Genomic DNA, 27,211 nt, shown 5'->3' with positions numbered 1-27,211 from the left:
ACAAAGCAACGTCCTACTTCTATTGATGCAACATTGTCCGAACAATAGCCATTTGCTTCGTTGTTGCTTCATTATAACAATGGAAGAAACAAACAGATACCTGGCAACTGAGATATATATATTTTATACATTGTTGATATTTATAATATTTTACAATTCGGATGAATAAATGAATTACGTTTTTCGTGGCGTTGTGTGTTCAACAGTGGACTGCAATGTAATCATCACTCTTCCAACTCGCAGACTGCCATGCATATCTTTTCAGTATAAGGGATGGTGGGGTAGCATTGGGGTTAAAGTGTTCACTTGTCACGCCTGGATTCAATTCCCCCCCATGGGTACAATGTTTGAAGCTCATTTCTGGTGTCCCCCCCCCTGACACTGGTGGAATATTGCCAAAAGCAGAATAAACAAATACTCACTCAATATGGTCATCAGCAGAACATTGCTTAGTGCTGCGTTAACCAACAAACAAACAAGAATTCCTGCAATGGACCAGGCACAGAAAATTCAAACACGTCTGATGAATGCACTCTTGGACACCCAAGAGTAAAACACTGAAGCCTGGACATCTGGGTGTGGTCGATCAGAAAACCTTTCATGGGCAATGGTCCACGAGTGTAACGTAGGCTTCTTGAAATCAACACTGAGATGATATCTACTGAATTTATTCCTACTACATTAGATTCCCGACATGGGTACAATGTGTGAAGCCCATTTCTGGTGTCCCCCGACGTGATATTGCTGGAATATTGTTAAAGCAGCGTAAAAAACCATACTCACTCACTCACTCACTCCTACTACAGTAAGCATTTTATAAATTAAAAGAACATAATACATCACTGAGTGTATGATCTTGAGAGAGGTGCTGCTTACATAATGTCCCGTAGGTGATTTATTATGGCTCACTTAAAAGTCCACAAAGCAGTCTCTCACCAAACTATGTCTATTCATGTGAATGACAGATTTGATTCATAATCAAATATCACCAGGGTTCCTTTTAGGGACTGTCAGTGGATGAACATAAAGCGATGACATTGTATAACCTTCTTTTAAATCAGTTGAGAACACAAATGACAAAAAATGTCATTAAACCTCTTGATTTTATTGATTTTTATAAACTTTTCTCTGCATAAAACAGCGGAAAATACAGCTTAATTGTACAAATCAACAATACTAGATATAACAGTACTGACACCGTATTCTCATCCTCTGTATCTCAAGGGCTCACATTCTGGTAAACCTATATTTTGTTGAATCATATCTCGATTTTCATTAACATTTTACCGACCAATCAAATGTCGAGAAAAGGAAAAAGAGAATGGGAATGCTTGCTGACAAGGGACATGTTTTAATAGACATGGGAGACGGGAAGACATCCTTTCCATCAAAAATAATTCTGGGGCTTTCCCTGTATGTCAGTCAGTTTTTCAATGTTGAATTTCTCACCAACTCTAACGTAATCCATGGGACTGGTCGCCATGGTGATAATGCCAACCAAACACTGAGGCTGGTTTAGGACTTGCATTCTGATTGGTCCGTTAGACTGGTGAAATAGCAAATCAAATTTGCTAAAGAAAATCAAGGGCAGGTCATTTAAGATTGCAAGAACCACGGAATGGATCCAGGCGTCAGTGTAGGTTTACCGTAAAATGAGCCCTGGAGATACAGAGGATGTTGTATTCTAAAAGTGTACAAAATATACGACAACAAGAGAACAGAGCAAAATAACATAACATGGTCTTCAGTGAAGACAATATATCCTCATGCACTGTTACATCCTTCCTTGTCGGAGATAACAAAGATGTACCTGCTTTCAAAACAGACCGCTGCAAACTCACAAAAAGTAATCTAAAAGGGTTTATTTAAAATTGCAGTAATACTTGAACGTTTCCACGGACGTACAGAATATAGATAACCAGCCTTGTCTGCTTCACATCTAAATGCTCACCTATAACAACTGTTAAAAATACCTATCGCCAATATTATATGATAGCAGTTGTTGACATAATAAAACATTATACAACAAAACAAACTAATGACCACTTTCTAAAGGAATAAATCATACAACTTTACTATCGAAAGCACTGACCAAGAAAATAAAACCAAACCAGAGAGGTCATTTTCGGGTACAAAACTGGTAAAAACCATGTTGGATAAATGATCAAAATTCAATGAAAAGATCATTACATCATATCCATACAACCAATTTCGTAAACTGTCAGATATATATATTTTTAAATATCTACAATAGAAGGATAATTTTTTTAAACTTCAAAAAATGTATTTTTATTCATGAATACCTTAAAAAAACTCAAATATTAGATTACCATAAGCATCAAGACTACAGGTAAGTTCACCTGGATGTTCCAAAGTAGGTTGTAGCAAATATGGTAAGCATGACAATGTTAGTGAATATTGCGCCAAGATGCAGTTGTTATATCAGCCTTGGGACCAAGAAAACAAAACATTGAGTTAGATACAATCATCTTACAACATCAAATTTGTAATGCATGAACAGTTAATGTGGCATGTTGAAGGGTAAGAATGTATCATCACAAATGCAGCGTCCAAGTGAAAAAGGTGAACTGTATACATTCTTCAAACTTACCACAAACTGTAGATTAATCAGGCTACTACGCCCATGATACCTGCCACTTCTTGAACATGGGCAGAGCAATGAAGTTTCGTTTTGTCTATATATGGCAGAGATGCCATGATGACATCAACACAAGGCAATACCACCTTGTGAAACAGTATTTAACAAGGATGAGAAGTATGAAAATAGTTATTTTCAAAGTGTACCATACACATACCTGTAAGTTTTTTATCATCATTATGACAGAAGAACAATACATAATCTAATAAAACTCTATGTTAGGTCATCATTGGCTCAAACCTATGGAAACCTCTCCAACAAAAAACAGAAAACATATTGGTTTAGATAACGCTTAATATTTTCAGAGCCAACAAGAGCAGGCATAAACTGAAACATTTTATTGTCCTTAAATCACAGGAGCATGAGTGCAGACAGAAACATTTGATCAATTAAAGTCAAATTTAAACTTTGCCAAATACCTGTCTCTTATACGGAGTTAATATCTACATGTAGAAGTTTACATATTTTATAATTTTGATATACACAAACATACACTGAGGACACTAAAACAGGTTCTAGATCATTCGGGACCAACTCGTGTTATTCCGTGTCCGGCCGAATAACAACTCGTGCCCCTCTCATGGCCATTTCTGTGACCGGGTTCTGTCTTAGCGCAAACAGGCATACCTAAAAACAATTGTCAACTCGTTGCGTAATGCTTCACATATATTTCCTCAGTAATATATATTTCGGATGGAATTTAAAGCACATCGTGACATGCGGAATTATACAGTATGATTGAACACATTAAACTGTATTTTTGGTATATTTCAGATGCAAAATATATGTAAAATAAAAAATTATTCCTGAGGGACTCTTTGAAGAAGAACGTGAATCATATGCGCATTCTGATAGGTTTGTTGTATTTTCGCACATAACAGTCATCGATAGGGGGACGAGTCTTCTTGCTGGTTACGGAAGGGGGCGAGTGGTGACGAATGGTTCTAGATAATAGTTGCTTAGAGGCTGATGATTATTGAGGAGTCAGTTCTATCAATACTGAGACATTGTAGCCAAATGGCACCCAGTACCTGGAATTGACAGCATGACAGATTCAAGCGAAAACTGATAGACTATTCACGATTAATAAAACAAACCAAACTAACGGGAATTCTTCATAAATCAATTTTCTCTTTTCTCCCTTCCTCTCATGCAAATCAATATGAGCCACGACCATGATTTATTGTATATCCATATCAAATTGACAAACCATTATTATATAATATTAAATACATGTAAACAATTACTAAATACATACCATTCTTATGTACAATTGAAATTATTCACATTACCAAGAAGATTACACGTTGATTGTATGATATGTCAACTTGAGATGATTGGGTGGATGTAACATACAACCTTGACCTTCAACAATGGTCACCTTGACCTTGTATCAGTGGTTCAGCTGGGAGTTAAGCTGCCGCAAGATGCCAAGGACAACTTCTCGAAGAGACTGAAAAATATATTGCATTGATATCAATGGAACAAACTGTGTCTGAGTGGAATATCCATATTAAACTTTGGCATGGTGCAATAAAACCAGCATAAGTCTGGACTACTACAAGCAGCAACACACACATTTACATACATGTCTCTATACAAGTGCCATAATGTTGAACACAACGTGCAATATCACATACGAGTATCAATACAAGAAAAAGACGCTGCTTCAGAGCAATCCCCCTCGAGATGGATACGGCCTGAGCTGATCCACAATAAGGGTGAGGGGAGACTATTCAGTCTGGTCACAGCTGAGAGTTGTCTTCCCCTGTCTGATCCTCCCAGAAACACAATGTCAGTGGCCATTGTGGCCTACTGATCCCTATGTTACTCTTATTTATGCTAAGTACTAGTGATCGAGTGACCTTGAATTACATTACAGAGATGCAACTCGGAACACACAAACATAAAGTTCATTTGTTAATATTTACTTTTTCAACTTGCTATATCAGCTCATGCTTCAAAATTGCGTTCTACTGCATTATTATTTTTCATGTCTATTTTGGAACACTTGATAAAGGTATGAAATGGTACATGGTATCATAACTGCGGTAATATTTTCACAGACAGTCACAGGTTGCCCTGAGTGGTGTATTCTACCTGCAGTGTTTTATTGTACGATAAACAAAAAACATGAGTCATTTATTTCTGATATAGCCAGCATGTAGGGAGGACTGTGGGTACTGACTCACTTTGGGTTGGGGAAACAGGGAGGACTGGGTGTCCTGACTTACTTGTGGGTGGGGAAACACAGAGGACTGGGCATCCTGACTCACTTGTGGCCGAGGAAACACAGAGGACTGGGTGTCCTGGCTCACCAGGGGCTTGGAAAACACAGAGGACTGGGCATCCTGACTCACTTGTGGCTGGGGAAATAGGGAGAGCTGGGTGTCTTGACTCACTTGTGCCTGGGGAAACACAGAGGACTGGGCATCCTGACTCAGCTGGGGGCTGGGGAAACAGGGAGGACTGGGCATCCTGACTCACCTGGGGCTTGCAGTACTCCTCCAGCCAACTGAACACACATGCTGACAGCTCCGCAAAGTTGGCCACAGAGATAGAGGCATTGAATGACTGGAACAGTGTGTCCATGATCTGCTGAAACTGGAAAAACAATAACATGGTTAAAATAAGCATGTTCAGGGTGAGTGAGGGAGTGAATTGATGAGGATGAATCATCAATACTCCAGACATATCACTGATTCCCTGCACACAACGGACTCACTGTCAGGAAAACCAGTGGTTGACAGCATGAACATTGCTCCACTCCAATGTGCTTTGACACAATCAGCCAGATCACACATTGTAACCAGCTCATCCTAATTGATCTCCTGTCACAATAAGTATTGGGTCCTAGGGATCAATGCTGCCTGGGAATCCAAAGGAATTAAAAGGCTCTGTCCGAGCAATCCCATAGGATTATTATTTCAGGCTCTGTCCTAGCAATCCCCATAGGGTTATTATTTCAAGGCTCTGTCCTAGCAATCCCCATAGGGTTATTATTTCAAGGCTCTGTCCTAGGAACACCCATAGGATTATTATTTCAATGCTCTGTGCTAGAACAATTTATGCCATCAGGGCGTTGTGACAAGCACTTGGTGTCGGAGTACCTGACCCACAATGTAGTCAGCTTTTTCAACAAGCATGAGGCACTGCAATGTGAAAGTAGTACTGACCACTTGGAACTTGACCTCATCTGAAACCTGGTTCTGGCCATGGACAGGAGTGTTCTGGTGTGTCTTCACAATGTGTTCATAGTTCCTGCAAACATAACCAGGTCTATGTACATAATCCTGCAAACATAAACAGGTCTCTGTACATAATCCTGCAAACATAACCAGGTCTCTGTACATAATCCTGTGAAACATAGCCAGGTCTCTGTATATAATCCTGTGAAACATAACCAGGTCTCTGTACATAATCCTGCAAACATAACCAGGTCTCTGTACATAATCCTGTGAAACATAGCCAGGTCTCTGTATATAATCCTGTGAAACATAACCAGGTCTCTGTACATAATCCTGAAAACATAACCAGGTTTCTGTATATAATCCTGTGAAACATAACCAGGTCTCTGTACATAATCCTGAAAACATAACCAGGTCTCTGTACATAATCCTGTGAAACATAGCCAGGTCTCTGTATATAATCCTGCAAACATAGCCAGGCAACTTTACATAATCCTGCAAAACACAACCAGGCATAACAAAGCTGCAATCTTGTCTGCCCAACCAGCTATTGGTTTTTGTTTTCGATCTAGAATCCTTATTCAAACTTTACTTTTGGGTGAGACATGTATTTGGAAGCAAGTGATTTACCATCTTCCCTAGGCAAGGGAGTTAACTGACTGTAAAGGTCCGGCTTCCACCCTTGCCGTATTCAGCTCCACCAATGGCTATTATGAGTTATATCCCTTTTACAGTGAGATATAGTCAGTAATGTTGTGTCAGCATGATGCCGTGTCAAGACTGAACAGTCCCACAGTGAGATATAGTCAGAAATAATGTGTCATGATCATGTCACATGACTTTTATTCGACCTGTGGCCTTTTGCTTCGGATCGAGTATAAAGGATTTATTCTCCCTCCCAGAAATCCACACGCAGCCTGTCTCTTAGGGCGGGATATAAGGGATTTGATCTCGTTCTGAAATGTGTTTCCCTCCCAGGCAGGATACATAGTATTTTATCATGATCATGTGAACCAATCAGATCTAATCTGGAGGTATGATAAATCATGTCGTCGACAGTTCAAGACAGATGCATGCCAAGGATTCCCCCTGCATATGAATGTGGCAACTACAGCTGCATCACTGAGGCCTGAAAATAATCAAATCTGAATCAGGCAGACAGGGAGTGACTGTGTGAGCAGCAGCTGTGCTCCTGCCGAAGGGTGACACACAATCAGGCAGACAGGGAGTGCCTGTGTGAGCAGCAGCTACGCTCCTGCCGAAGGGTGACACACAATCAGGCAGATAGGGAGTGCCTGTGTGAGCAGCAGTTACACTCCTGCCGAAGGGGGACACACAATCAGGCAGACAGGGAGTGCCTGTGTGAGCAGCAGTTACACCCCTGAGGAAGGGTGACACACAGTCAGGCAGGTCACACATTGTAAACACATAACCATCATCACCCATGGAGTACTGGAACTATATATCTAGTGAATGGACTTCAAGTTAAGAGTGTCACTGTATTTTATTACTTACGCCTTCATAATCTTGAGAGCCATCACTTCCTTCCTGAGGGAGTCCAGCTCATCCTCCTGCTTCTTCTTCTGCCCGATCAGCCACTGGATGTACTCAATAGCTGCAGACACAAACACAGGATGTACTCAATAGCTACACACACAAACACTGGATGTACTCAATGGCTGCAGACACAAACACTGGATGTATTCATCAGCTGCAGACACAAACACTGGATGTATTCAATAGCTGCTAAAACAAACACTGGATGTATTAAACAGCTGCAGACACAAACACTGGATGTACTCAATAGCTGCAGAAACAAACACTGGATGTACTCAATAGCTGCATACACAAACACTGGATGTATTCAACAGCTGCAGACACAAACACTGGATGTACTCAATAGCTGCAGACACAAACACTGGATGTATTCAACAGCTGCAGACACAAACACTGGATGTACTCAACAGCTGCAGACACAAACACTGGATTTAATCAATAGCTGCACACACAAACATTGGATGTATTCAACAGCTGCAGACAAACACTGGATGTACTCAATAGCTACACACACAAACATTGGATGTATTCAACAGCTGCAGACACAAAACACTGGATGTACTCAATAGCTGCTAAAACAAACACTGGATGTACTCAATAGCTGCAGACACAAACGCTGGATGTATTCAACAGCTGCAGACACAAACATTGGATGTATTCAACAGCTGCAGACACAAACACTGGATGTACTCAATAGCTGCAGACACAAACACTGGATGTACTCAATAGCTGCAGACACAAACGCTGGATGTACTCAACAGCTGCAGACACAAACACTGGATGTACTCAATAGCTACACACACAAACACTTGATGCATTCAACAGCTGCAGACACAAACACTGGATGTACTCAATAGCTACACACACAAACACTGGATGTATTCAACAGCTGCAGACACAAACACTGGATGTACTCAATAGCTACACACACAAACACTTGATGTATTCAACAGCTGCAGACACAAACACTGGATGTACTCAATAGCTACACACACAAACACTGGATGTATTCAACAGCTGCAGACAAAAACACTGGATGTACTCAATAGCTAAACACGCAAACACTGAATGTATTCAACAGCTGCAGACACAAACACTGGATGTACACAATAGCTGCATACCAGTATGTTTGTTTGTGCATCGAATCAATCTAATACCTCTTGAATATGAGTAAGTCTTCCTATATTAACCAACATGTATGGTATTCGTGTTTCCCTTGTCAGTGAGTATAGTTGCATCCTATATCTTACATCTCTGCAGCACGGTGGCCTTGCTCATCTTCTGTCCACTCAGGGTGTCCGGCTGCTGGCATGTAGGCACGATACTCAGCAGCTCATCGTACCCTTTCTGTGAGTAGAGAAACTCTTCATCAAAATCTTTAAGTGGCAAAAAGTGTTTGTTTGTTTGTTTGTTTGTTTGTTTGTTTGTTGTTTAATGCTGCACTCAGCAATATTTCAGCTATATGACGGCAGTCTGTAAATAATCGAGTCTGGACCAGACAATCCAGTGATTGACATTATGAGCATCGATCCATGCAATTGGGATACGATGACATGCATCAACAAAGTCAGTGAGCCTGACCACCCAATCCCATTAGTCGCCTCTTACCACAAGCATAATCGCCTTTTACGGCAAGCATGGGTTGCTGAAGATCTATTTTACCACGAGTCCATCTTTAAGTGAAAAGAATAGTATGGGGATCAACTTTAATCAAGCTTGTTTGATGACAGTGTCAGCAGTATGGGCCAAAATCATTTGAACCTCTTGGTACTACCCCAAACTTGTCTCTTGTCATCATGGTGACAATGTTCAGTGGAGGCTAGTGTTAGTATAAGGACGACTATTGGAGCAGCTGTTTCACTACTTGAGCTCTGGCCTTCGTGGCTCGAGTTGCACACTTGTCAGTATACATATTGAACCAAAACCAAAAGTGCCTTGTGTTCCAATCTACATCAGATGTTGTTACAACTGTACAACAGAAGTTGATCATACAGACTACTTTGTTAACTTCAATCAGTTCATACAGACCCTCCTGTGTTCTGTGAGGTAGTTTCATTAATAACAAGTTTCATAAAGTATTGATGAGTGAGTGAGTTTGGTTTTACATGGCTTTTAGCAATATTCCAGCAATATTATGGCAAGGGACACCAGAAATGGGCTTCACACATTGTACCCATGTCAGGAATCGAACCCGGGTCTTCGGTGTGAAAAGCAAACGCTTTAACCACTAGGCTACCCAACCACCCCCAAAGTATTGATGACTCATGGGAGTGTTCCCCAACACACAAGGTCAACACGGCGGTGCATGGCTGCCCTACTGACCTTGAGACAAGGTGAGGGGAAATGGGATTTTACATCTTTTAATGTCTTTTGGAATGACGCCACCGGGGATTGAATCATCGACCTTCCATTCTCTGGGTAGATGCTCTATCCTCTAGTCCACAAAGACAATCCTACTACCCCTAATGACACGATAATCTATTTTTGTGTGAATACTTGTAATTTTTTAATCAACTGCCCATTGGGCCTCTGCTATTTTTTTGTATCTGTCAAGCACAAGATGTTCTGTAAATAGAGTTTCATGAAGTAATTTTATAAGACCTCTTCTCTGTACAATCAATACCTTGATGGCGTCTCTGCGTTTCTGTTCTGCGACCGTGTGGGCTTCACGTCGCCTGTCCTTGTAACTCAGGGTCTTGCTGGTGTCACTGTCCTCATCGTCTGTAACAACAGAATCCTCACAACATCAATACAAGAACATGCCCTTAGAGCCTGACTGATCAATTGAACAAAGTTCTCATGTAATTCTAGCCTATCAACTTATCTGAAAACAAAATAAACACATGTTACTTTTTAACTCTCCTATGTCATTTTGAAAACATATTGATCAACTTATCCTTTGTCTTACATTTGCGGCTAAGTTGTCCAGTTTCAGAATCAATGCAATAATGAAAAAACAAGGCATAAAATCCTCTTCCTCTAAATCAGTCCTGTTCACACTGAAATACAAATCAATTTACAAAGCCATATGATATACCCTATTCGACGTAATAAGCGCCCCGCTCTAATAAGCGCCCACGGCGATATTTGCTAATATATTGGCTCGTGAACAATCCCAATTAGCACCCTTTTCGATTGATCAATGTACACAATACTTATTTATTCGCGCTCGCGTGTTATATGCACCCTTAATTATGGGCAATTAAATTCTGGAAAAATATATCTCTCGTATATGAACGTTTCAGGCCGTCAGCATAAACCACGAAATTTATCTTTCAACTTTTTTTTTTCTTTTTTTTCGACAAAATAATGTTCTAATAAGAGCCCTCTATTTCCAATTTTGAGAGCCCCCTGGGTGCTTATTACGTCGAATACGGTAAGTTTTAAATATCACAGCATGAATTCCAAAATGTTGAATTCCAATTTGGGATTTTTTACTAACATTTGTTGACTGACATCTAGTCCCAGGAATAAAGTTATCTTATTGAAAAACATATACCTACAAAATAAAAAAATGACCTGTGTTTACATTTGGCTCACATCACATGGGGTAAAATATGCAGTACTTATTCACTGAACATCAAGTGGAAAGAGTCATCTTAAGAATCTCTGCATCGTCTTTTATTTATAGTGTCATCAACCAGTGGCGAAAGGGTAGTGGCTAAAGTGTTCACTAGTCAGGCCAAAGAACCGGGTTCAATTCTTAACATGGGTACAATGTGTGAAGCCCATTTCTGGTGTCCTGCGCCTTGACAGTGCTGGAATAATGCTAAAAGCGACGTAAAACCCAACTCACTCACTCACTCACTCATCATCCACCTGTGAACTCCAGCCTAACACTGACTATACCAAGTATAATCACACTGCACCAACGACACCTGACTTCAGTCATCTCTAGGTATAAACATAATTACACTCGAGGGAACAAAGAACTATAGTTTCATTCTCATTAATTACATATCTGTCTTCGCTGACTCTTAAAATTGTCAGTAGTGGACTTACATTAGGCTTGTACATATGTATGCTTATAACAATGCAAGTTCTAAGGACCCAGATCAAAATCTATAGACATAAATATTGGTTTACATTCTAATTAATTTGTCCATCCTAATCTTCAATTCAGTAAGACAATAGCATACACATCCTCAACTCCACACTATTGATCACAGGGAGCGGAGTGATGCAATGGCAATGCCATGTGTGTTTGCTTATCCCTGTCACATGTGGAACAGAGAGCTGTCACCCGGCCAGCACGAGGGTGAGCACTGCCGTCCCTGCCCTCGCCACGTGACACACCACCACCGCCAAGGCAACCAATTAGCATTCCTACTATTGCTCTGATTACAACTGTCTGAGACTGGCCACTTAGTAGTAGGTGTTTGTTGATTCAACTTGTGTTGAAGAATGCTTGAGAAGGATGAACATTTGTAGAGGACAGCAGATCAATAACATGTAAGACTCAGAAATACACATCCCTTTTACACATCCGGTAATCAATACCTCGACAGGTATCAGTGTTCAGGGCACATCTGGGTGGTGACACTTCCAACACTGTCACCCTGCTACACACTAAAGCATGCACAGGATCAAATCATGGGACTCCAATAAAGAGTGATGAGGGAATTATGGACTGGCCAATTGCAGCCCTTGAAATAAAACATGTTACATATATTCTCACTTTCTATCACTATATATATACATACATACATACATACATACATACATACATACATACATACATACATACATACATACATACATACATACATACATACATACATACATACATACATACATACATACATACATACATATATAGTATTTGAATACCAATATCATCATTTTCTTTTAACATCATATGAATTGTTCATGAACCCCAGGATAGATAAGAACCATTCAATGCGACACACAGAGATTAATAAATGGGTCTATTTGCCCGAAACGACACGTGACATCATTTTCAGTAGATCTTAGTGTTGATGTACGGACTTTTTTATTAGCGAAGTTTACAAGACCAAAAGAACTTTTACTAGACTCAGGCTACAGACTGAAGGGTGCATTGAGAAGCTGATAGGTTGAACAGTTAACAGTTATACACAGTGATGTCATTAGAACTGTGAGGTCATTCACAAGGCCTGTCTGTAGTCCCACAAATATATATTTGCATTTATTTTCATTGATTTTAAAAGTAAAAGCGATTCACAAATTGACAGATTGTTTTTCTCAAAACTTTTTTCAGTGATGAAATACAAATGAAACAAAAAGTTTGGGTTTTTTGCATTTGGGTGGGATGAGCAAAACATAATGACAAATTTTGTATTTTCCTTATGGGCATTTTGGTGAAAATGTTGCAGGAATGTTTTTGCTTTACACTGGAACAAAATCACACACTGTTTTGGGTACAGGTGAAGCTATTAAAAGTATTAAAGTAAACAGATACAAATCACTGAGTAGGAACATAATAAAATATTCACCTAAGGAGATGAAATAAATGTCAGAATGTTTTGTTTTATTTATTCATATAAATTTATATACTTATAAATTTCAGTATAAATTATGAAACAAATGTCAATCTAAATGTTATATATACATCTGAGAACAAGTGTTGTGAAGTGCATTGGTTTTAGTGTGTCTTCTGAGGGGTGAACTTTAAATTTATTGATGAAACGATGCAAATATGCAAATGGAAGTAAAAGTCAATGAAAGGATTTGCATAAACAATGTTGCAACTTAACCTTGTTTTACTAGAGCATATCACAGTATGTTATGTGGAATGGACTATACCCACATGCCCATTGTTTACGGACTATCAACCTTCCGGTTTCTAAACACGAGAACAATAGGAGCCTCAAACATAACTCAGGGCTTTACACGGAAAATATGAACACACAGAACAAAACATGTGGTAAAGTCTAAATAAATAAAAAATAAATAGTTTTGTTCCATATAATCTGGATGAAGGAGCATAGGTTTAGCTATGAATTATATGATTATTAATAATTTCTCATAATAAAGTATTTAATGAGATCCTGAAAGATAATAACATTGAGTTCAACATGTACATGATGTAACCACATGGTTCAAGGCCAGATGCTTCTGTTTACGTTGCCTCATAGATTTGTGCTGCAGCCAATATTATTTTGAAAAGTTTTGCTGATTCATTATTGTTTACATGAAGGATATAGAGAAAGAAGGGTATAATTGTATTATTTCTATGGTCGTTTAGGAGATAAACCTACTGTGTTTTGAAATTTGATGTAGACCCACTGTAGAATAGATACCTCTTTATTATAATTTTGAACCGAGCGCTTTACTTCAGTTGGGACATTGTTTTTGTGGACTTTCGAAAGGGAGTGTTTTCTGATGCACTTTCAAATCCCCTCCTGCCAAATTCTAACAGTGGTGGTTGACGGAGATGGTAATGGATATCGATCAGAAAAAGGTTTGTAAACACCATGTTGTCATGAATAAAATGTCTTCAAACACATTTTATTATGTTATATTTCACTTTCATTGTCGGTTGTTTCAATAATGAAATTACCTGTTCGTGAGTTTCAGAAAAAGTTACCAAAAAAATGAACAATTATTATTTTCTCAACAAAATTTATTAGATATCACTCTTTCACTTATTTTGAATGTGTGAATCTTTGAATTATACCTCCCCACCCTGAAATGAGAACCGTCCTAACGTGTCCTGGTTGTCATGTATCTGCACTACACTCTCAGTTATGGCTGCCAAAGAAATTGTTAACAGTAACAGTGCTGTTGAAGAATTGCAGGAAACCAGAAGACAACCCAGTACTGATGCACAGTGTGATGCTGTTCAACATTAACACGTTGACTAACTATCCCTGCTGATGTGATGTTGTTTTTTCAAACAATTTTTATAATGTTATATTTTACTTTCATTGTCGGTTGTTTCAATGAGGAAATAGCTTAAATTGTTCCGATTCTGGTCACCATAGAACATTTCTCTAACAGTTTCATAAACATTTCATTTGTATGCAAAAGATATGCCTTCATTAAATCTTTTAATGTCATCATCGAAGCAGTCAGGGTTGCGGCCTAGAACGCCACAAACATCCGATATCAAACTACCGCATTTCCTCTATTTGACACTATACGCCATCTATTAATTTCGCGAGAGCCCTTGACTCGGCGTGTATTAGAGAACTGTTTTACAGTTCATATGGGGGTGATCGATCGGCAGCCATTTTCTGTGAATCGATATGTAGGCTATCTATGTATTCAAACGCACGTTTTTTGTGAAAAGGCCTAATATGTTTGAAAGGGGTTTCCGTAGCAAAAAGGAAACCTCTTTTTAACCAATCAGAATCAAGCATTCATCAATGTCATGGTAGAATCATGTTCATTCATTAATCTATCAACAGCTGATATCTCAAACCAAACAAAACACAGGTAATATTAACCGACTCCAAACAGCAGTAAAAAGTACCAGTAATCTTCTACAACATAACAAACAGAATGGAGAAGAGGTATTGTCTGCAGCCCTGAGACTGTGTGTACACTGTCAGTGACAATCCCCAGGCAGTCAATAACCTTCCACAAGATAGTCCCACCACACCAATCAAGAAATCATTAGCAGTCTCATCAAGTTCCAGGCCACAGATTCAACTCTTGATTCTATTTTCTACATGTCATAGATTTCTGAGGGAGGTGATGATGCAATCATACCTCAGGAACATACACAGAGATGCCAACCTTGGACTGATGCAATAAGGTGAGTGAGTGAGTGAGTTGGGTTTAACGCCGCTTTTAACAGTATTTCAGTAATATCGCGGCATGTCAGCTTAATGTGGGAGGAAAGCCCGAAGTGATGCAGGTCTCAGACGTTTACCACTTCGGTGAAACCCACGAGCACGGGTATGGTGCTGACAAACCTAGAAACATAATCGGGGCAATCATAGGTTTCTGGCGTGCCCAAGGGACGCAACTCTGCACAGCGAATCGCGCCGCCTTAGACGACTGGGCCACCTGTGCCCCCCGATGCAATAAGGAACACGTGGGATAGAAACTGGAGTCACATATTAGTAATTTGTGAGGAAAATAGTCACCATTTGAATGGTGTTTGATTTGGAAAAATATGTATTTTTTTGCATAACATTATATGACAATATATAAACCTTCCCACACAAGCTGAAACAAGACATTACCAGGGCACTTTATTATCAGTTGTTGAATACTACTCAAACGAAGTTAGAGAGCACCTGATTCTTTCATATAAACTATAGTTAATCTGTCATGGCATGGCAATTATAGTAATAAAGAATCTGGTGTTCTTTCACTTCTTTTAGGTAGTATAAACAAGAGGCCCATAGGGCCTATATTGCCCACCTTGATATTTACGCAATCATGACAAATATACATTTGCATTGTGTACGTACAAAATACTGCAAATATTTCATAATTTTGAGTGTCAGCATTTAAAATGGGTGGATGGCAAATCTGGCAGTATGAGTGTGTATTTCTCTAGATACAAATATCTGAACCGTTTCCATGTTATGCTCTGGGATAAATCATATTAAAGGTATTATAAATTATTCCCTTATGGACGGACGGACGGACGACGGACCTTCATACCCGGTGAGCTAAAAAATTGTTCACTTAATCATTTTGGTGGAAGCTTCTTCAAAATATCTACATGAGTCTGCTCAAAATGGTAACGGTTTGCATCTGTGTAATATATTTAAGAAAGACGACTTGTCGTTATTTATCGTACAATAAAACACTTTAGGAAGAATAAACCATGAGGGAGTCAGCACCGAGTGGATAATTCTCCCTCCAGTGTTTTATTGTACAAATAAAGTCATTTATTACTTATATGTAATATCCAAATTATGGCTCTTTAAGGATGTCAAGAAAATGTACAAGCATAAAATATTTATCTGTATTTCAACAGTGATGACTCCATGAAAACAATCAGTCAAGTCCATTCTATGTACAGGGGGTTAAACTTGGTATTTCTCAGATATTCTTGAGTATCTGTACCTTATCTCCCTATACCGATTGTCATATCTCCTTCATTTTTGGATGCAATTGTTTATCACCATTGCGTTTATCAACATTGCCCAGCTTCATCTATGGGGAACAGCTCACTGGACACTTCCCTCTTGAAAATAATGTACAATAAAACACCAAATACAGCCTATGCACGTCCATAAAAGTTGGCAAGTCTAGATCACTGCACTGAAGAGGATATCTGGGCTCCTTTTTATTATATTTTATTAAGATAATTTAATAACTGTTTCTTCTGTAAAATATTTTCATGTCAGAGACAAGTCAAACTGATCCCCAGATTCAGTGATTCATATATACAAGGTCACCACAGTCTGTTAGACTAAATATACAAATATCTGTCTTTTAGATAACAGAGATGGTTTCTAAGTAAAAGTAAAATACCATTAGTTAGGGGTGAAACGATACATCGGTGCACCAGTGCATCTTGAGTTTTCATGTGACGAAACATACATGATACGCCTTTTTCTGTATCGATACAAGATAATACACTTGCTGAAATGAATTACTCCATACTTGTTTAATGATCCCTGACATTTTTGTCAGTTAGATTTTGCAAAATGTGTTGTAATTAACGTTTCAAGTTCACTACTAAAAATAGCCGCTACGAACACGTGTCTACAGCTAGCTTTTCCTTTTGAACTTGCTCTGAAATATTTATTGTCAAGAAGTTCCATCCGATTTGACGTAAATATGTGTATCGAGATACATATCGTATCGTGACCTATGTAACGCGATACGTATCATATCGTGACCTTGCTGTATCACCCTTGAAAATAATAGTTGCATTTAAAGTCACAAAGTTTGAGGAGTTTTCTCTACTTGAAAAAAAATGAAAGGGTGGTTAGGTCAAGTAACGTCTAATACCAATACAATGTATCTTTTAGGGCCTTGTTGTAAACTTATAGATCAATGAATTCTTTTGTTGCGGATTATTTTCCCGATGTATTAGTTATTAATTCCACTTCAGTGTTAAAGGCAAGCATGCTGACAAACACAACATGAGATCAGATGGATACAGGAATGTGGTTAAGTTTACCTGTGTTATGGGCAGACGATGCTGAGGACGCACAGCCAGTGCTGTTGGTTCGCTGAAAGGAAAACTGCTGGTTGCTTGTGGGACTTGACTCAGTCTTCAGGTCTCCCTCCATCACTGAAAGCAATCACAGACCAACTCTCACACTGCCTGTACAAGTGCATGAGTCAGTGTGGCAGTCCCACATGAATTCTGCCATTCCAAGATTGTGGAAAGGATTACAGAAACTGTAAATTACCGCTGAATTGCAGAAAAATCAATACACTAATTTTCATTATTTTCAAAGTCAAATTTTATCACAAAATTTGTCGCAGGATTTTGGTAATTTTACTGCAGAATTTTATAATTATACTGCAGAAATCATCTGGGACTGGTGTGTTGGGGTTAATTCTGATACAGGCAATATATCAGGGGTGGTTACTCAGTCAGCACATGAGGCCTGGACACTACTGCAATGTGACTACTTCACAGTTTACACAGGGACATAATGTCTAGGATTCCAATCTGAAAGCCCTTGGCTGGCAAATTTGTACTTTTCCTTTTTTGGCTCCATATTGGACTTCCTTTGGTGTGCTTGTTTAAACCGTATTCACAACCACTGTTTTTAAACCAACAATCTATCTTAATCTCAAAGGGGAGCTATCAATGTCAGATATTCCCCTTCTGAGTGATCTCCCTGCACAGCTCTCAACACATTTCAATCCAACACATACTGCATTCACAGGGCTGGCACCACAGCAGTCAGGTGCAGGGTGCAGGTGTGGGGTGAGGGGGTTCGTGGGGTGAGGGGGTTCGTGGGGTGAGGGGGTTCGTGCACTGAGGGGGAAGTACTTACACGTACTCTGGTCAAACGAATCAAATGAGTTGTCCGCCATCCTGCACTGAAAAATAAAGCAGAACATGGTTGGTGCTAACGAAGAATATGGAACAACTGCTAGTTTATAAAGTGTTTTCAACTGATCTGTAGAAACCTTCAACTTGTTGAAAACCAAAGCACATAGATTCTCATGTGTCAGAAAACTTGGAAAATTGGACTATTGAACTGATAAATATTTCCTCAGATATATGATATTTAATCATTTAATACCTGACCATCAGTTTCAGGGGTGTCATATTTTAGTACATGTATTGATATATTATCAACTTAAAAGTACCATAATATAATTATTTTGTATGTTTACTGACAAAAATGATGTCGACCTGCAATTAATCATTGTAATACTAAATATGAACTAGGATGATCCATAAAATTTAAAAGTTTGAATTGTCTGCATTCTTGTCCCATCTCAACCATGATAATCTTAATAAACGTTAACATTTCCATGTCAGAGCACTATTAATTTGGTATCGATATTCAAAAAGAATTTGCATTAGCACAGCATCAACATTAACAATTTACTGCAATATACCTAATATATCGTTTGCCACAATATGCAATGACATATGCAGTTAAAAACTGATACCATGCAAAAAAAACCCTTCGGTTCTTTTTTATTTATTCATTTTTCGGCCTCAGTGATGAGAACCATTAACATACCCAGTTCTTTCATAAACCTACTGGCATTCATAACCTAACCCATGACAACCCAGAACCAATTACAACAACATTTTCAATATGTTTGACAACACAGTCTTAAAATTTTTTTTTTACAAAGGTTCACATGAAATTTCCTATTTTCAAGCCCTAAACAGATAATGCTCTGCAAACTCAACTGTGTTGGTGCCCCCAAACACATCTTCAATCCAACTTGGGATACCACCTCTCCTCTGCATTGTGAAAATGTGACACAAAGTCATTCCAAACAATTAACAGCATCAACAGTAATCCAATCATACAAAAACGCACAGTCCCAGAGGCTTGAACACATTGTCCCACTTGTCATCTGGTTCTCTAAAGAGCATGTACTCCCACTAGTTTGCTACTCTCCCAACAAGCTGAGGTAACACATGCTGGTCTGAGAACTGATCAACATAATCAGGAGTAATACATTACCACTACCTGATATCTCAAATACAACGTAAACAACATCCTTTCATCAGGCAAGCATCATGCCATGCCTATAAACGTCAATAACAACTCAAGCTCCTCTGCTCACTGACAGTGCATGGAGTCTATCATGGTTCATCACAAGCCTTGCAGTACAATGCAAACTCAACTATCAGTTCTCCACACAGCAACAGTTGAAGTTGGGAAAAGTGTCCTTTGTACTTTTACTCCATGATATATTTTGGCCATGAATATCAAGCATGACTTGAACACATGTGTATCTGCCAAAGTGCATCTCAAACCTAAAGGAGAAGTGTCCCCAGAAAACAGGTTATTATAATATGTAGATGGTATTGATCTGTATCACATGTGGAGGTTCAGCAATTCACTTGTGCTGTCACTGCCACACAGACAAAACATCAGATGGCAAGGACTTGGTGCTGCTCAAAATAGACATAAACACTTCCTGCTTGAACTTGGCAAATTTATGAAACGCTTTACAGTAGTCAACCCAATAAATACTGTAAAATGTTGGGTAGCCGACATAAAATCTCCAAGTACCATGATGGGATTCGAACCACGGACATTCTGATCTGAGGTTTGACACCTTGTCCACATGACCAAAGAGATTAACATGATGACTAGGTAAATTTGCACTTTATTTCACAGTGTGGACATAGCTCAGGTCAGTCGGTTAGCTGACAGGCAAACAATCTGAAGGCCGCGAGTTTGCACGGATTCTCACAAAAACTCTGATATATATGGCTTCTCATTTTAATCATCCGATAGGAGTCACTTCACACAGCGCAGTGTGAATAGCACCGAACACAAGTCAAACTATCAAAATTGTAGTCCATAACAAGCAAAGAATCAGCAAAGAAAAAGACAATACATATTTTAATTCTTTCAAACTTTAGAGTTATTTCCCTTAAAACACTGTTAAATCTTAAATCTTCTGAATAACTTATTACTCCCTTAACTTAAACATAGCCTCATAATGTTTATTGTCCAGTTAACCATGTTAACTTCTTAAGACTTGCCTCAACAACATTAGACATTTGGTACCTTATGTTTAAATTATATCCCCTTCTAGGGGGCCTACCTCAGGACTTCTAGAATGGCACTGGGTGACATGTATTTTACCAACATTACCGCTGTTGAAGATAAACAATTCGCTGGCTGTAATGAAATCATCGCTTCATAGTATCATATATATGGTAACTCACTGTTTATATCTCTACATCGTCAATACGCTGCCACTAGATCCTTTGGCCAATATACCAGAGAAAGAGAAATGTCTTTTACAATCCAAGTGCGTTCGAGCGGGGATGAAGTGTATGCTCTACAACAGCACATGCTACAAAACAATTGCCAACACATGTTTCACTGACAATACCAACCACTTTTCAATATTTGGCACTAGTCCTATAGTCCTTGTCAAACTGCCTAATAGTTAATGTATCATAAGGACAAGTAGAAATTGCCATTTTGAAGGGTTTTGCTTTAGGTTATCATTAATAGGACTAGTGGATTAGAACTGTTAGTTTCTAACACTGGTTGGGGACCAGTTCAAAAGTTCAATGTTGAACAAACAACTTAATTCCTTAAGTTTTGAGACACCCCCAAAAAATAATTTGTTGAATGTTGAATTCTAGAGTTAAGTGGCCTCTTTTGTCACAAGTTCTTGTGTTTTGCCCTGCTTTTTCAAAACACTCATCAACTGAAGTTTATTTTGCTAGGTGTTGAAAATTATTTGTAAGGTTTTAATAGATTGAACCTGCACGGCACTGTATGGACTTACAACAGTTGCAAGCGTTGATTAAAACCCTGACTTGCGGAAAGACATGACGTATTTTAAATGACATCTCCAATCAGTATATGAATGAAAAAAGGATAGGCTTAGTTTAGTTACCATAAAAAAACATTGAAAAATCAAGTTGATTTTGTCAGATGGAAAACGTGCAGGGCAGGGTTCCCCCTAGACTCCAATATCTGAGAGTCACCTTGACTCAGCCTATGAATTTTTTGGAGTCAAAAATATTTTTTGAGAGTCAAATGTTTTATTGTATAATTAATGAAAAACTACACGTAAGTTTTAAGATGTTTGCATATATTGTCTTCAGATAATGTTTATAAATTAAGTTCAGGTGAGTAATTGTAATAATTTCATTCCAAAGCTGGTAAACAACATAGATATTTTGAAATTGCGTCAGTCATGGCGCAGTCATTTATTTCTGGACGTATTCTTCCTTAATTGAGAGTCATAGACGCAAGAATTCAGCGTCAGGGGAAACCCTGTTGCAGGGCCATTCAACCCCCTCCCCGAAAATAAGGAGTTTCTAAGCTTTCCAAAAAGTAGTCTTCAAATGCCGTGTATTAGAAATACAAGATTTGAAACCCATTTGTCGGGTGTCTCTATGAACTACATCAAAGCCTAATCGAAGACGAGTTTCTCCATGCTCTGTTGAGGCTGTTCAACAAGCTCAGGGCAGTTATCTGCTTATGTATTGACCCAATAGGCTGAATGATACAAAACTGGTCGGTCATCTGACAAGTAGAGATGGTTGGTCTATGCAATCAATATATATCTATTGGCAGCAAAAACTGCATCAATATACGTATGAGATACGGACATGGTGAATACAATAACTTCCAATAATTGATTACAGATATTAACTATTACTGGATTTAGTTGGTTGGTTTGTTGTTTAACGCCGCACTCAGCAATATTCCAGCTATATGACGGCAGTCTGTAAATAATAAAGTCTGGACCAGACAATCCAGTGATTAATATGAGTATCGATCCACGCAATTGGGATACGATGACATGCATCAACCAAGTCAGTGAGTCTGACCACCCGATCCTGTTAGTCACCTTTTACGACATGCATAGTCACCTTTTACTGCAAGTATGGGTTGCTGAAGACCTATTCTACCCCGATGTCTTCACGGGCCACTGGATTTAGTAAACAATGATGCTCAGAACATGGTCAGTTATTAGAGGACACAGGTGGCCCTGTCATCTATGGTGCCTCAATTCTGTGCTGAGCTGCACCCATTCGGTACGCCAGAAACCTATGAGAGTGGGTTTGAATCCAATTCACCACAAGTATGTTTCTAGGTATTTGTGCTGTGGGTTCGAATCCAGTTCACCACAAGTTTGTTTCTAGGTATTTGTGCTGTGGGTTTCACCAAAGTGGTATGATAGCTGGGTATGTATTTGCAAGTAATGATCCACAGGAGAGATTTTACATGTGCTTCTTTAGTTATTGTGTGCTCTACATCTTCTTCCAGCCCAGCATTGTATTACAAGTAGATCAGACATGTCACCTATCACAAGTACATCAGACATGTCACAACTCTTAAACAAGTACAACAATCATCTGATAACTGTTTGATTGGCATTCTAGGAGTTGGTGAGAAACTTTATGGATAACAAACTGTGGTTTATTGCATATAGTGTTGTTCGATGTAGATTCTTACACCACTATCAAGCTGGAGTGACAACAACAAGGCATTGGTAGAGACTAACAGTTTTAGTCCACTATTCCTTATGATGATAACACATAGCAAAACCCCTAAAAATGGCAAATTTCTACTAGTCCTTATGATACCTAACTATTGGGCAGTTTGGCAAGGGCTACAGGACTAGTGCCAATTTCTACCGCTGCCAAGTGTTGAGAGGTATCAGAGCTCCAGATAAGCTGCGTATCTGCTTGAAATACGCATCAGAAATGCAGAAATACGCAGTAAAATATAATCCAAGCGTATCAAATACGCAACGAACATTACAGATACGCTACAAAAATAAAATTTGTGTGTATCATCAAAATATTGTGAAGTAACCCTGCGTATTTGAGTAGCAAATCAGCAACTTAATTTTGAAATTATAAACGGGCATCCGTCAACCTTGCCAAACTCCACGATTACAATCACATCATGATCATTTGCCATCACACTTTCGTGTGGAAGTATCGTGGTATTTTTGAGTCCTATAAAGCTCTCGAACCCACACAACACCAGTTTGCAAGGACTAGATGACTAGTGTTTTTAAATATTTAACTTAAATACCCACATGTGTAAAAACTAGTGGGTAACAGAAATTTGAATACGCAGATAGAATTACTGATACCCAATGATTTTAAAATGCATGGTTAAAATACCCACAACACCAAAAGCTTATCTGGAGCTCTGGGTATATTTGCAAATGTACAGTAAGATAACAAATAGCACACAGGTAATGGAAGCACAAGGGCAATGCAGCCAGATATACAGTAAGGATAAGGATTAAAGGTTTAAATGTGTTTTGACAAGCTGATTGGATCCCAATTGAACAGTCTATAGCTTGATTCGATCTTCCTAGGCGGACAAGATGTAATGAGTGAGGAACCATTTACTTGCTAGAGGTACAAAGTATATACGCACTAAACCAGTTTGAGGTGTCATTTTGACAAACCTGCATTGTCGGTTGTGACATCAATGTGTCAAGGTCACAGAGTATGGCCACAACTGCGATAGAGAAAAATTTGGTTTAGTGACGAGTCACTTTTTATGCTTCGCTGTGCGGATGGTAGACCTCATGGCAGCCATCTCCTGTTCTGAGATGAGTAAATCAGCCATCTCAGATGATCATCAACTGACCGAATCACAGCATCATTTGCGACAACACTCAAATCCTTTCATAACTTCATGAAAAGAAAACTAGCAGAAGCAGTCCAGATTCGCCGCCACAAGCCATCAACCAACAGAGATCAAGGCTGTTGAACTACTATGAACTCTTAGAATTCAGCACCACAAAAGCTTACAATCATGGTACAATACCCTATGACGTAATTTGTGACATTTTGTTGCAAAATACACCGGCAAAACAATGCCATGTGACATCAGCCAAGCAACAGAGTTGCTCGAATCATCGGAGTGCATAAGCTCCTCTCTGTGTTCTGTCATCTCTACACGCTATGTCATTGAATAATTCCAGCGATGCTGAGAGTTTTGAATATTTGTTTACTAAATACAGCCTGCTGCGGTGCATTTGATATCAAGAACTAGTTTATGAAAGCACTTTTATTATTAATATATTTTATATTTCAGTTTCAACTTAATTCGTGGGACTAAAAGGATCATAAATGGCAACTAATTTTCTTATATTATTTTTGACGCCGCACACATCCAATTGTCACCAGTCTGAACACTATCTACCTTGTGACATTTTTTGCAATAAATCAATTATGTTTTTAGGCTCAGTTTTTGTGACTATGGCTCTGGCCTCACTGATCGTCTTCAGCTTCACTGTTCAGTAATGATTAAAAAAACAATCAACTCTTGTGGCATCACCTTATGCCTTCCTTATTCCTTACTATGATCCACATTCTCCTTACAGAGTTCAACCCTTCAACACTTTTCTGTCACAAAATCACCCAAGGAGTTATTAAATACCATGTCATTCATGCGCACCCGCGAATTTGACACCATGAGCTGTTTTCAGTTTGTGCCGGATTGACTATTGATTACAGAATGGGACGAGTGTCCCAAATGGCATCGGGATCACTCGTAAGTGTCCATAGACTAAAGTCACTGGACACCATGCCTACCTGTAACCATCATAAGTATCTGTCACGTATACCACCCTTTCCGTTCAGTTCCCTAATGTCTTAGGGGTGACTAGGTAAATTTGCACAAAGTTTGACAGTGTGGACGTAGCTCTGTTGGTTATCTGTCGGGCTAACAATCTAAAGTTTGTGAGTTCACGTCAAACGGATGCTCCCAAAAAGTGGTTGCTTGTCTTAGTGACATGTGACCTAAAGCAGTGATCATTCTCACAAGAAGTTGTGGTGTTGTATTCTAAAGGTGATCCCATTCATCTATAGCTCCATCTCCTTGATGTTGTTGTTGCATTAAGTGTTTAAGAGGTCGCCTTCTGCCTAGGCAATTTCGGCTGAATATCTCCTCGATCAAACATCCAACCAATATATACTTAATCCTGTTTAATTGGCTTCCTCACCATGTGTTCTCTCTCCATCCCGTTGTCACAATACTATCCTTCTGTTATGTTAAACAACTCATGGTATTCTCTTTAATGTATAAAAACTGTTTTTACTGTTAGTGTTAATTCTTCACCAACCATGTATAATCCTGTACCATGCTCAAATTAGACCATATGTAGACAGTCTTGCTGGACAACAGAATAAGGATCCAAACCGAAATGTGACTATATATAATAGTTTATCAAAGAAGTTATAAGGCATTAATAAATGAATTCCTAGATTATCATCCCTTTCAGACACACAACTTAACCCCTGACAAATTCATTTTATTTGTCCGAGTGAAATGTTTCGATTACTGTAACAACTTCAGCTGTCAAATGACCATTTCATGTTTACAACATGCCTTAAACTGGTCTACAACTGACTCTTGGTGGGAGCCAGCCTATCATCTGCTTGCTGCCAGCTGTCAAGATGGTGAAATTTAAAGACTGGTATGACCATTAACATGATTAAAGACTAGTATTCTAGTCCTTTGACAAAGTCGATGGCTCTTATGGAAATTTTCAACAAGTTTGCTTGTGGGAAACTTGACAAGTTAATGACAACTGAGGATAAATTCATAAATGCATGAGTACAAGTTGAGGCATGGCAATCTAAAATAGGTTTGACAAAGATACATCAGACTGCTACTGTTGAAATCATTGTTTATTTATTATCTTTGTTATTTTGAAAGACAAGTGAATGATAATCTTGCAATTAGTTTATTATGACCTTACCCATAAATTGTGTCTACCTTGTCATCTGTCATCTCCTTAAAAAAGCCTACAAAACAATATAGGACATCAGTTTGCATCCTAGTCAAGGTTATGATCGTCACTAGCTGTTTACAGAATCAAATCTGATCAATGAGCTTCTTGCGCAACCCAGTACAGAATTGAGAAGTGTTATATCAAAGAGATCTAGCTGATTTTACAAGAAATGGGTGGTGTGTGTGTGTTTGTGTGTGTGTGTGTTGGGGGGGAGGGGGTATGGTAACTTGGCTAGCGACCTTTAGAACAGGCAACTGGATTTCTGTGTCAACCTAAATAGATTTTACAGACGCTTCCACAATATTTACTTACAACACTTCCTCTTTCCCCTCCTATTTTTCAAACATTTAACTTGAAATGTTACAAAAAGTACAGGATTAACTACACACATCAGAAACTGGTGACAATTCATGCTGATCAGCATGCTGGGGGTATTTCTTTGCCGAACAGCACTCGTGGTTGGAGGTTTCGTCACTTGTGACAGCAGCTGTCTATATTGATATCAATTCACGAACTCATTTTATCGCGTGCGATACCGATACGTCGCGAATGTTGATGCCAGACAAAACCATAGCCAGTCGAGAAGGAATCGGCTATGGTGTTGAGGGTTGATAGAGGATCTAAAAGGGTCAAGATTACTCAAAAAGTGAACCTACCAAGGATTTGTTGTGGTCCTACTCAAGCCGCCATGACACTGACGTCACGTCCCGTTAAAATCCGGACAATAACATTCCAAGAGCAAATGGGTGTGCGCTGAGGTAACAGCTAGCTTATCGGCGTTACAAAGTTAAATTCCCCGTCCACAACTGCCCGATAGGGTGTAAAAATGAAATGGTTAATCTGCTTAAACTAATGTTAGTAAGTTTCTTAATAACCTGATGGACTAGTTCAGCATAGAATAATTATGAGGTCTATGCCCAGTGCTAATTTTAAATGACTTCGTTATTTCTGCCAT

The 27,211-nt window shown here is 38.9% G+C and overlaps 1 protein-coding gene across 2 annotated transcripts; it reads right to left on the bottom strand.

The window, feature by feature from the left end:
* Positions 1–897: 897 nt before the first annotated feature.
* LOC139465921 (max-like protein X) lies at positions 898–26,958 on the bottom strand. Of its 2 annotated transcripts, none has more exons than XM_071247926.1 (9): positions 26,913–26,958; positions 18,312–18,357; positions 17,480–17,593; positions 10,028–10,125; positions 8,655–8,751; positions 7,363–7,462; positions 5,836–5,920; positions 5,147–5,263; positions 898–4,112 (listed from the first exon to the last, which is right to left on the bottom strand). In XM_071247926.1, the coding sequence occupies exons 2-9, from the start codon at positions 18,349–18,351 to the stop codon at positions 4,053–4,055; spliced, it is 711 nt and encodes a 236-aa protein (XP_071104027.1). In that variant the 5' UTR covers positions 18,352–18,357; positions 26,913–26,958; the 3' UTR covers positions 898–4,052. The 2 variants fall into 2 exon arrangements, with proteins under 2 accessions (XP_071104027.1, XP_071104028.1); XM_071247927.1 differs by having other exon boundaries at positions 18,318–18,357.
* Between the last annotated feature and the right edge of the window lie 253 nt (positions 26,959–27,211).

The sequence above is a fragment of the Haliotis cracherodii genome, unplaced genomic scaffold (genome assembly GCF_022045235.1).
Source record: "Haliotis cracherodii isolate W230 unplaced genomic scaffold, xgHalCrac1.p SCAF_18, whole genome shotgun sequence".
Classification (NCBI taxonomy): domain Eukaryota; kingdom Metazoa; phylum Mollusca; class Gastropoda; order Lepetellida; family Haliotidae; genus Haliotis; species Haliotis cracherodii.
The sequence above is the reverse complement of the archived record's forward strand: the minus strand, read 5'-3'. Positions and strand labels throughout refer to the sequence as shown.

Bases quoted from the DNA above. Each gene is read 5' to 3' on its own strand.
- LOC139465921 (XM_071247926.1), bottom strand. From the start codon at position 18,351: ATGGCGGACAACTCATTTGATTCGTTTGACCAGAGTACGT. The intron at 7,463-8,654 runs GTAAGATATAGG...TTGTGTCTGCAG, and splicing joins GGCCACCGTGCTGCAGAGAT to CTATTGAGTACATCCAGTGG. The intron at 5,264-5,835 runs GTCAGTACTACT...TTGTTTTTCCAG, and splicing joins ATGAGGTCAAGTTCCAAGTG to TTTCAGCAGATCATGGACAC.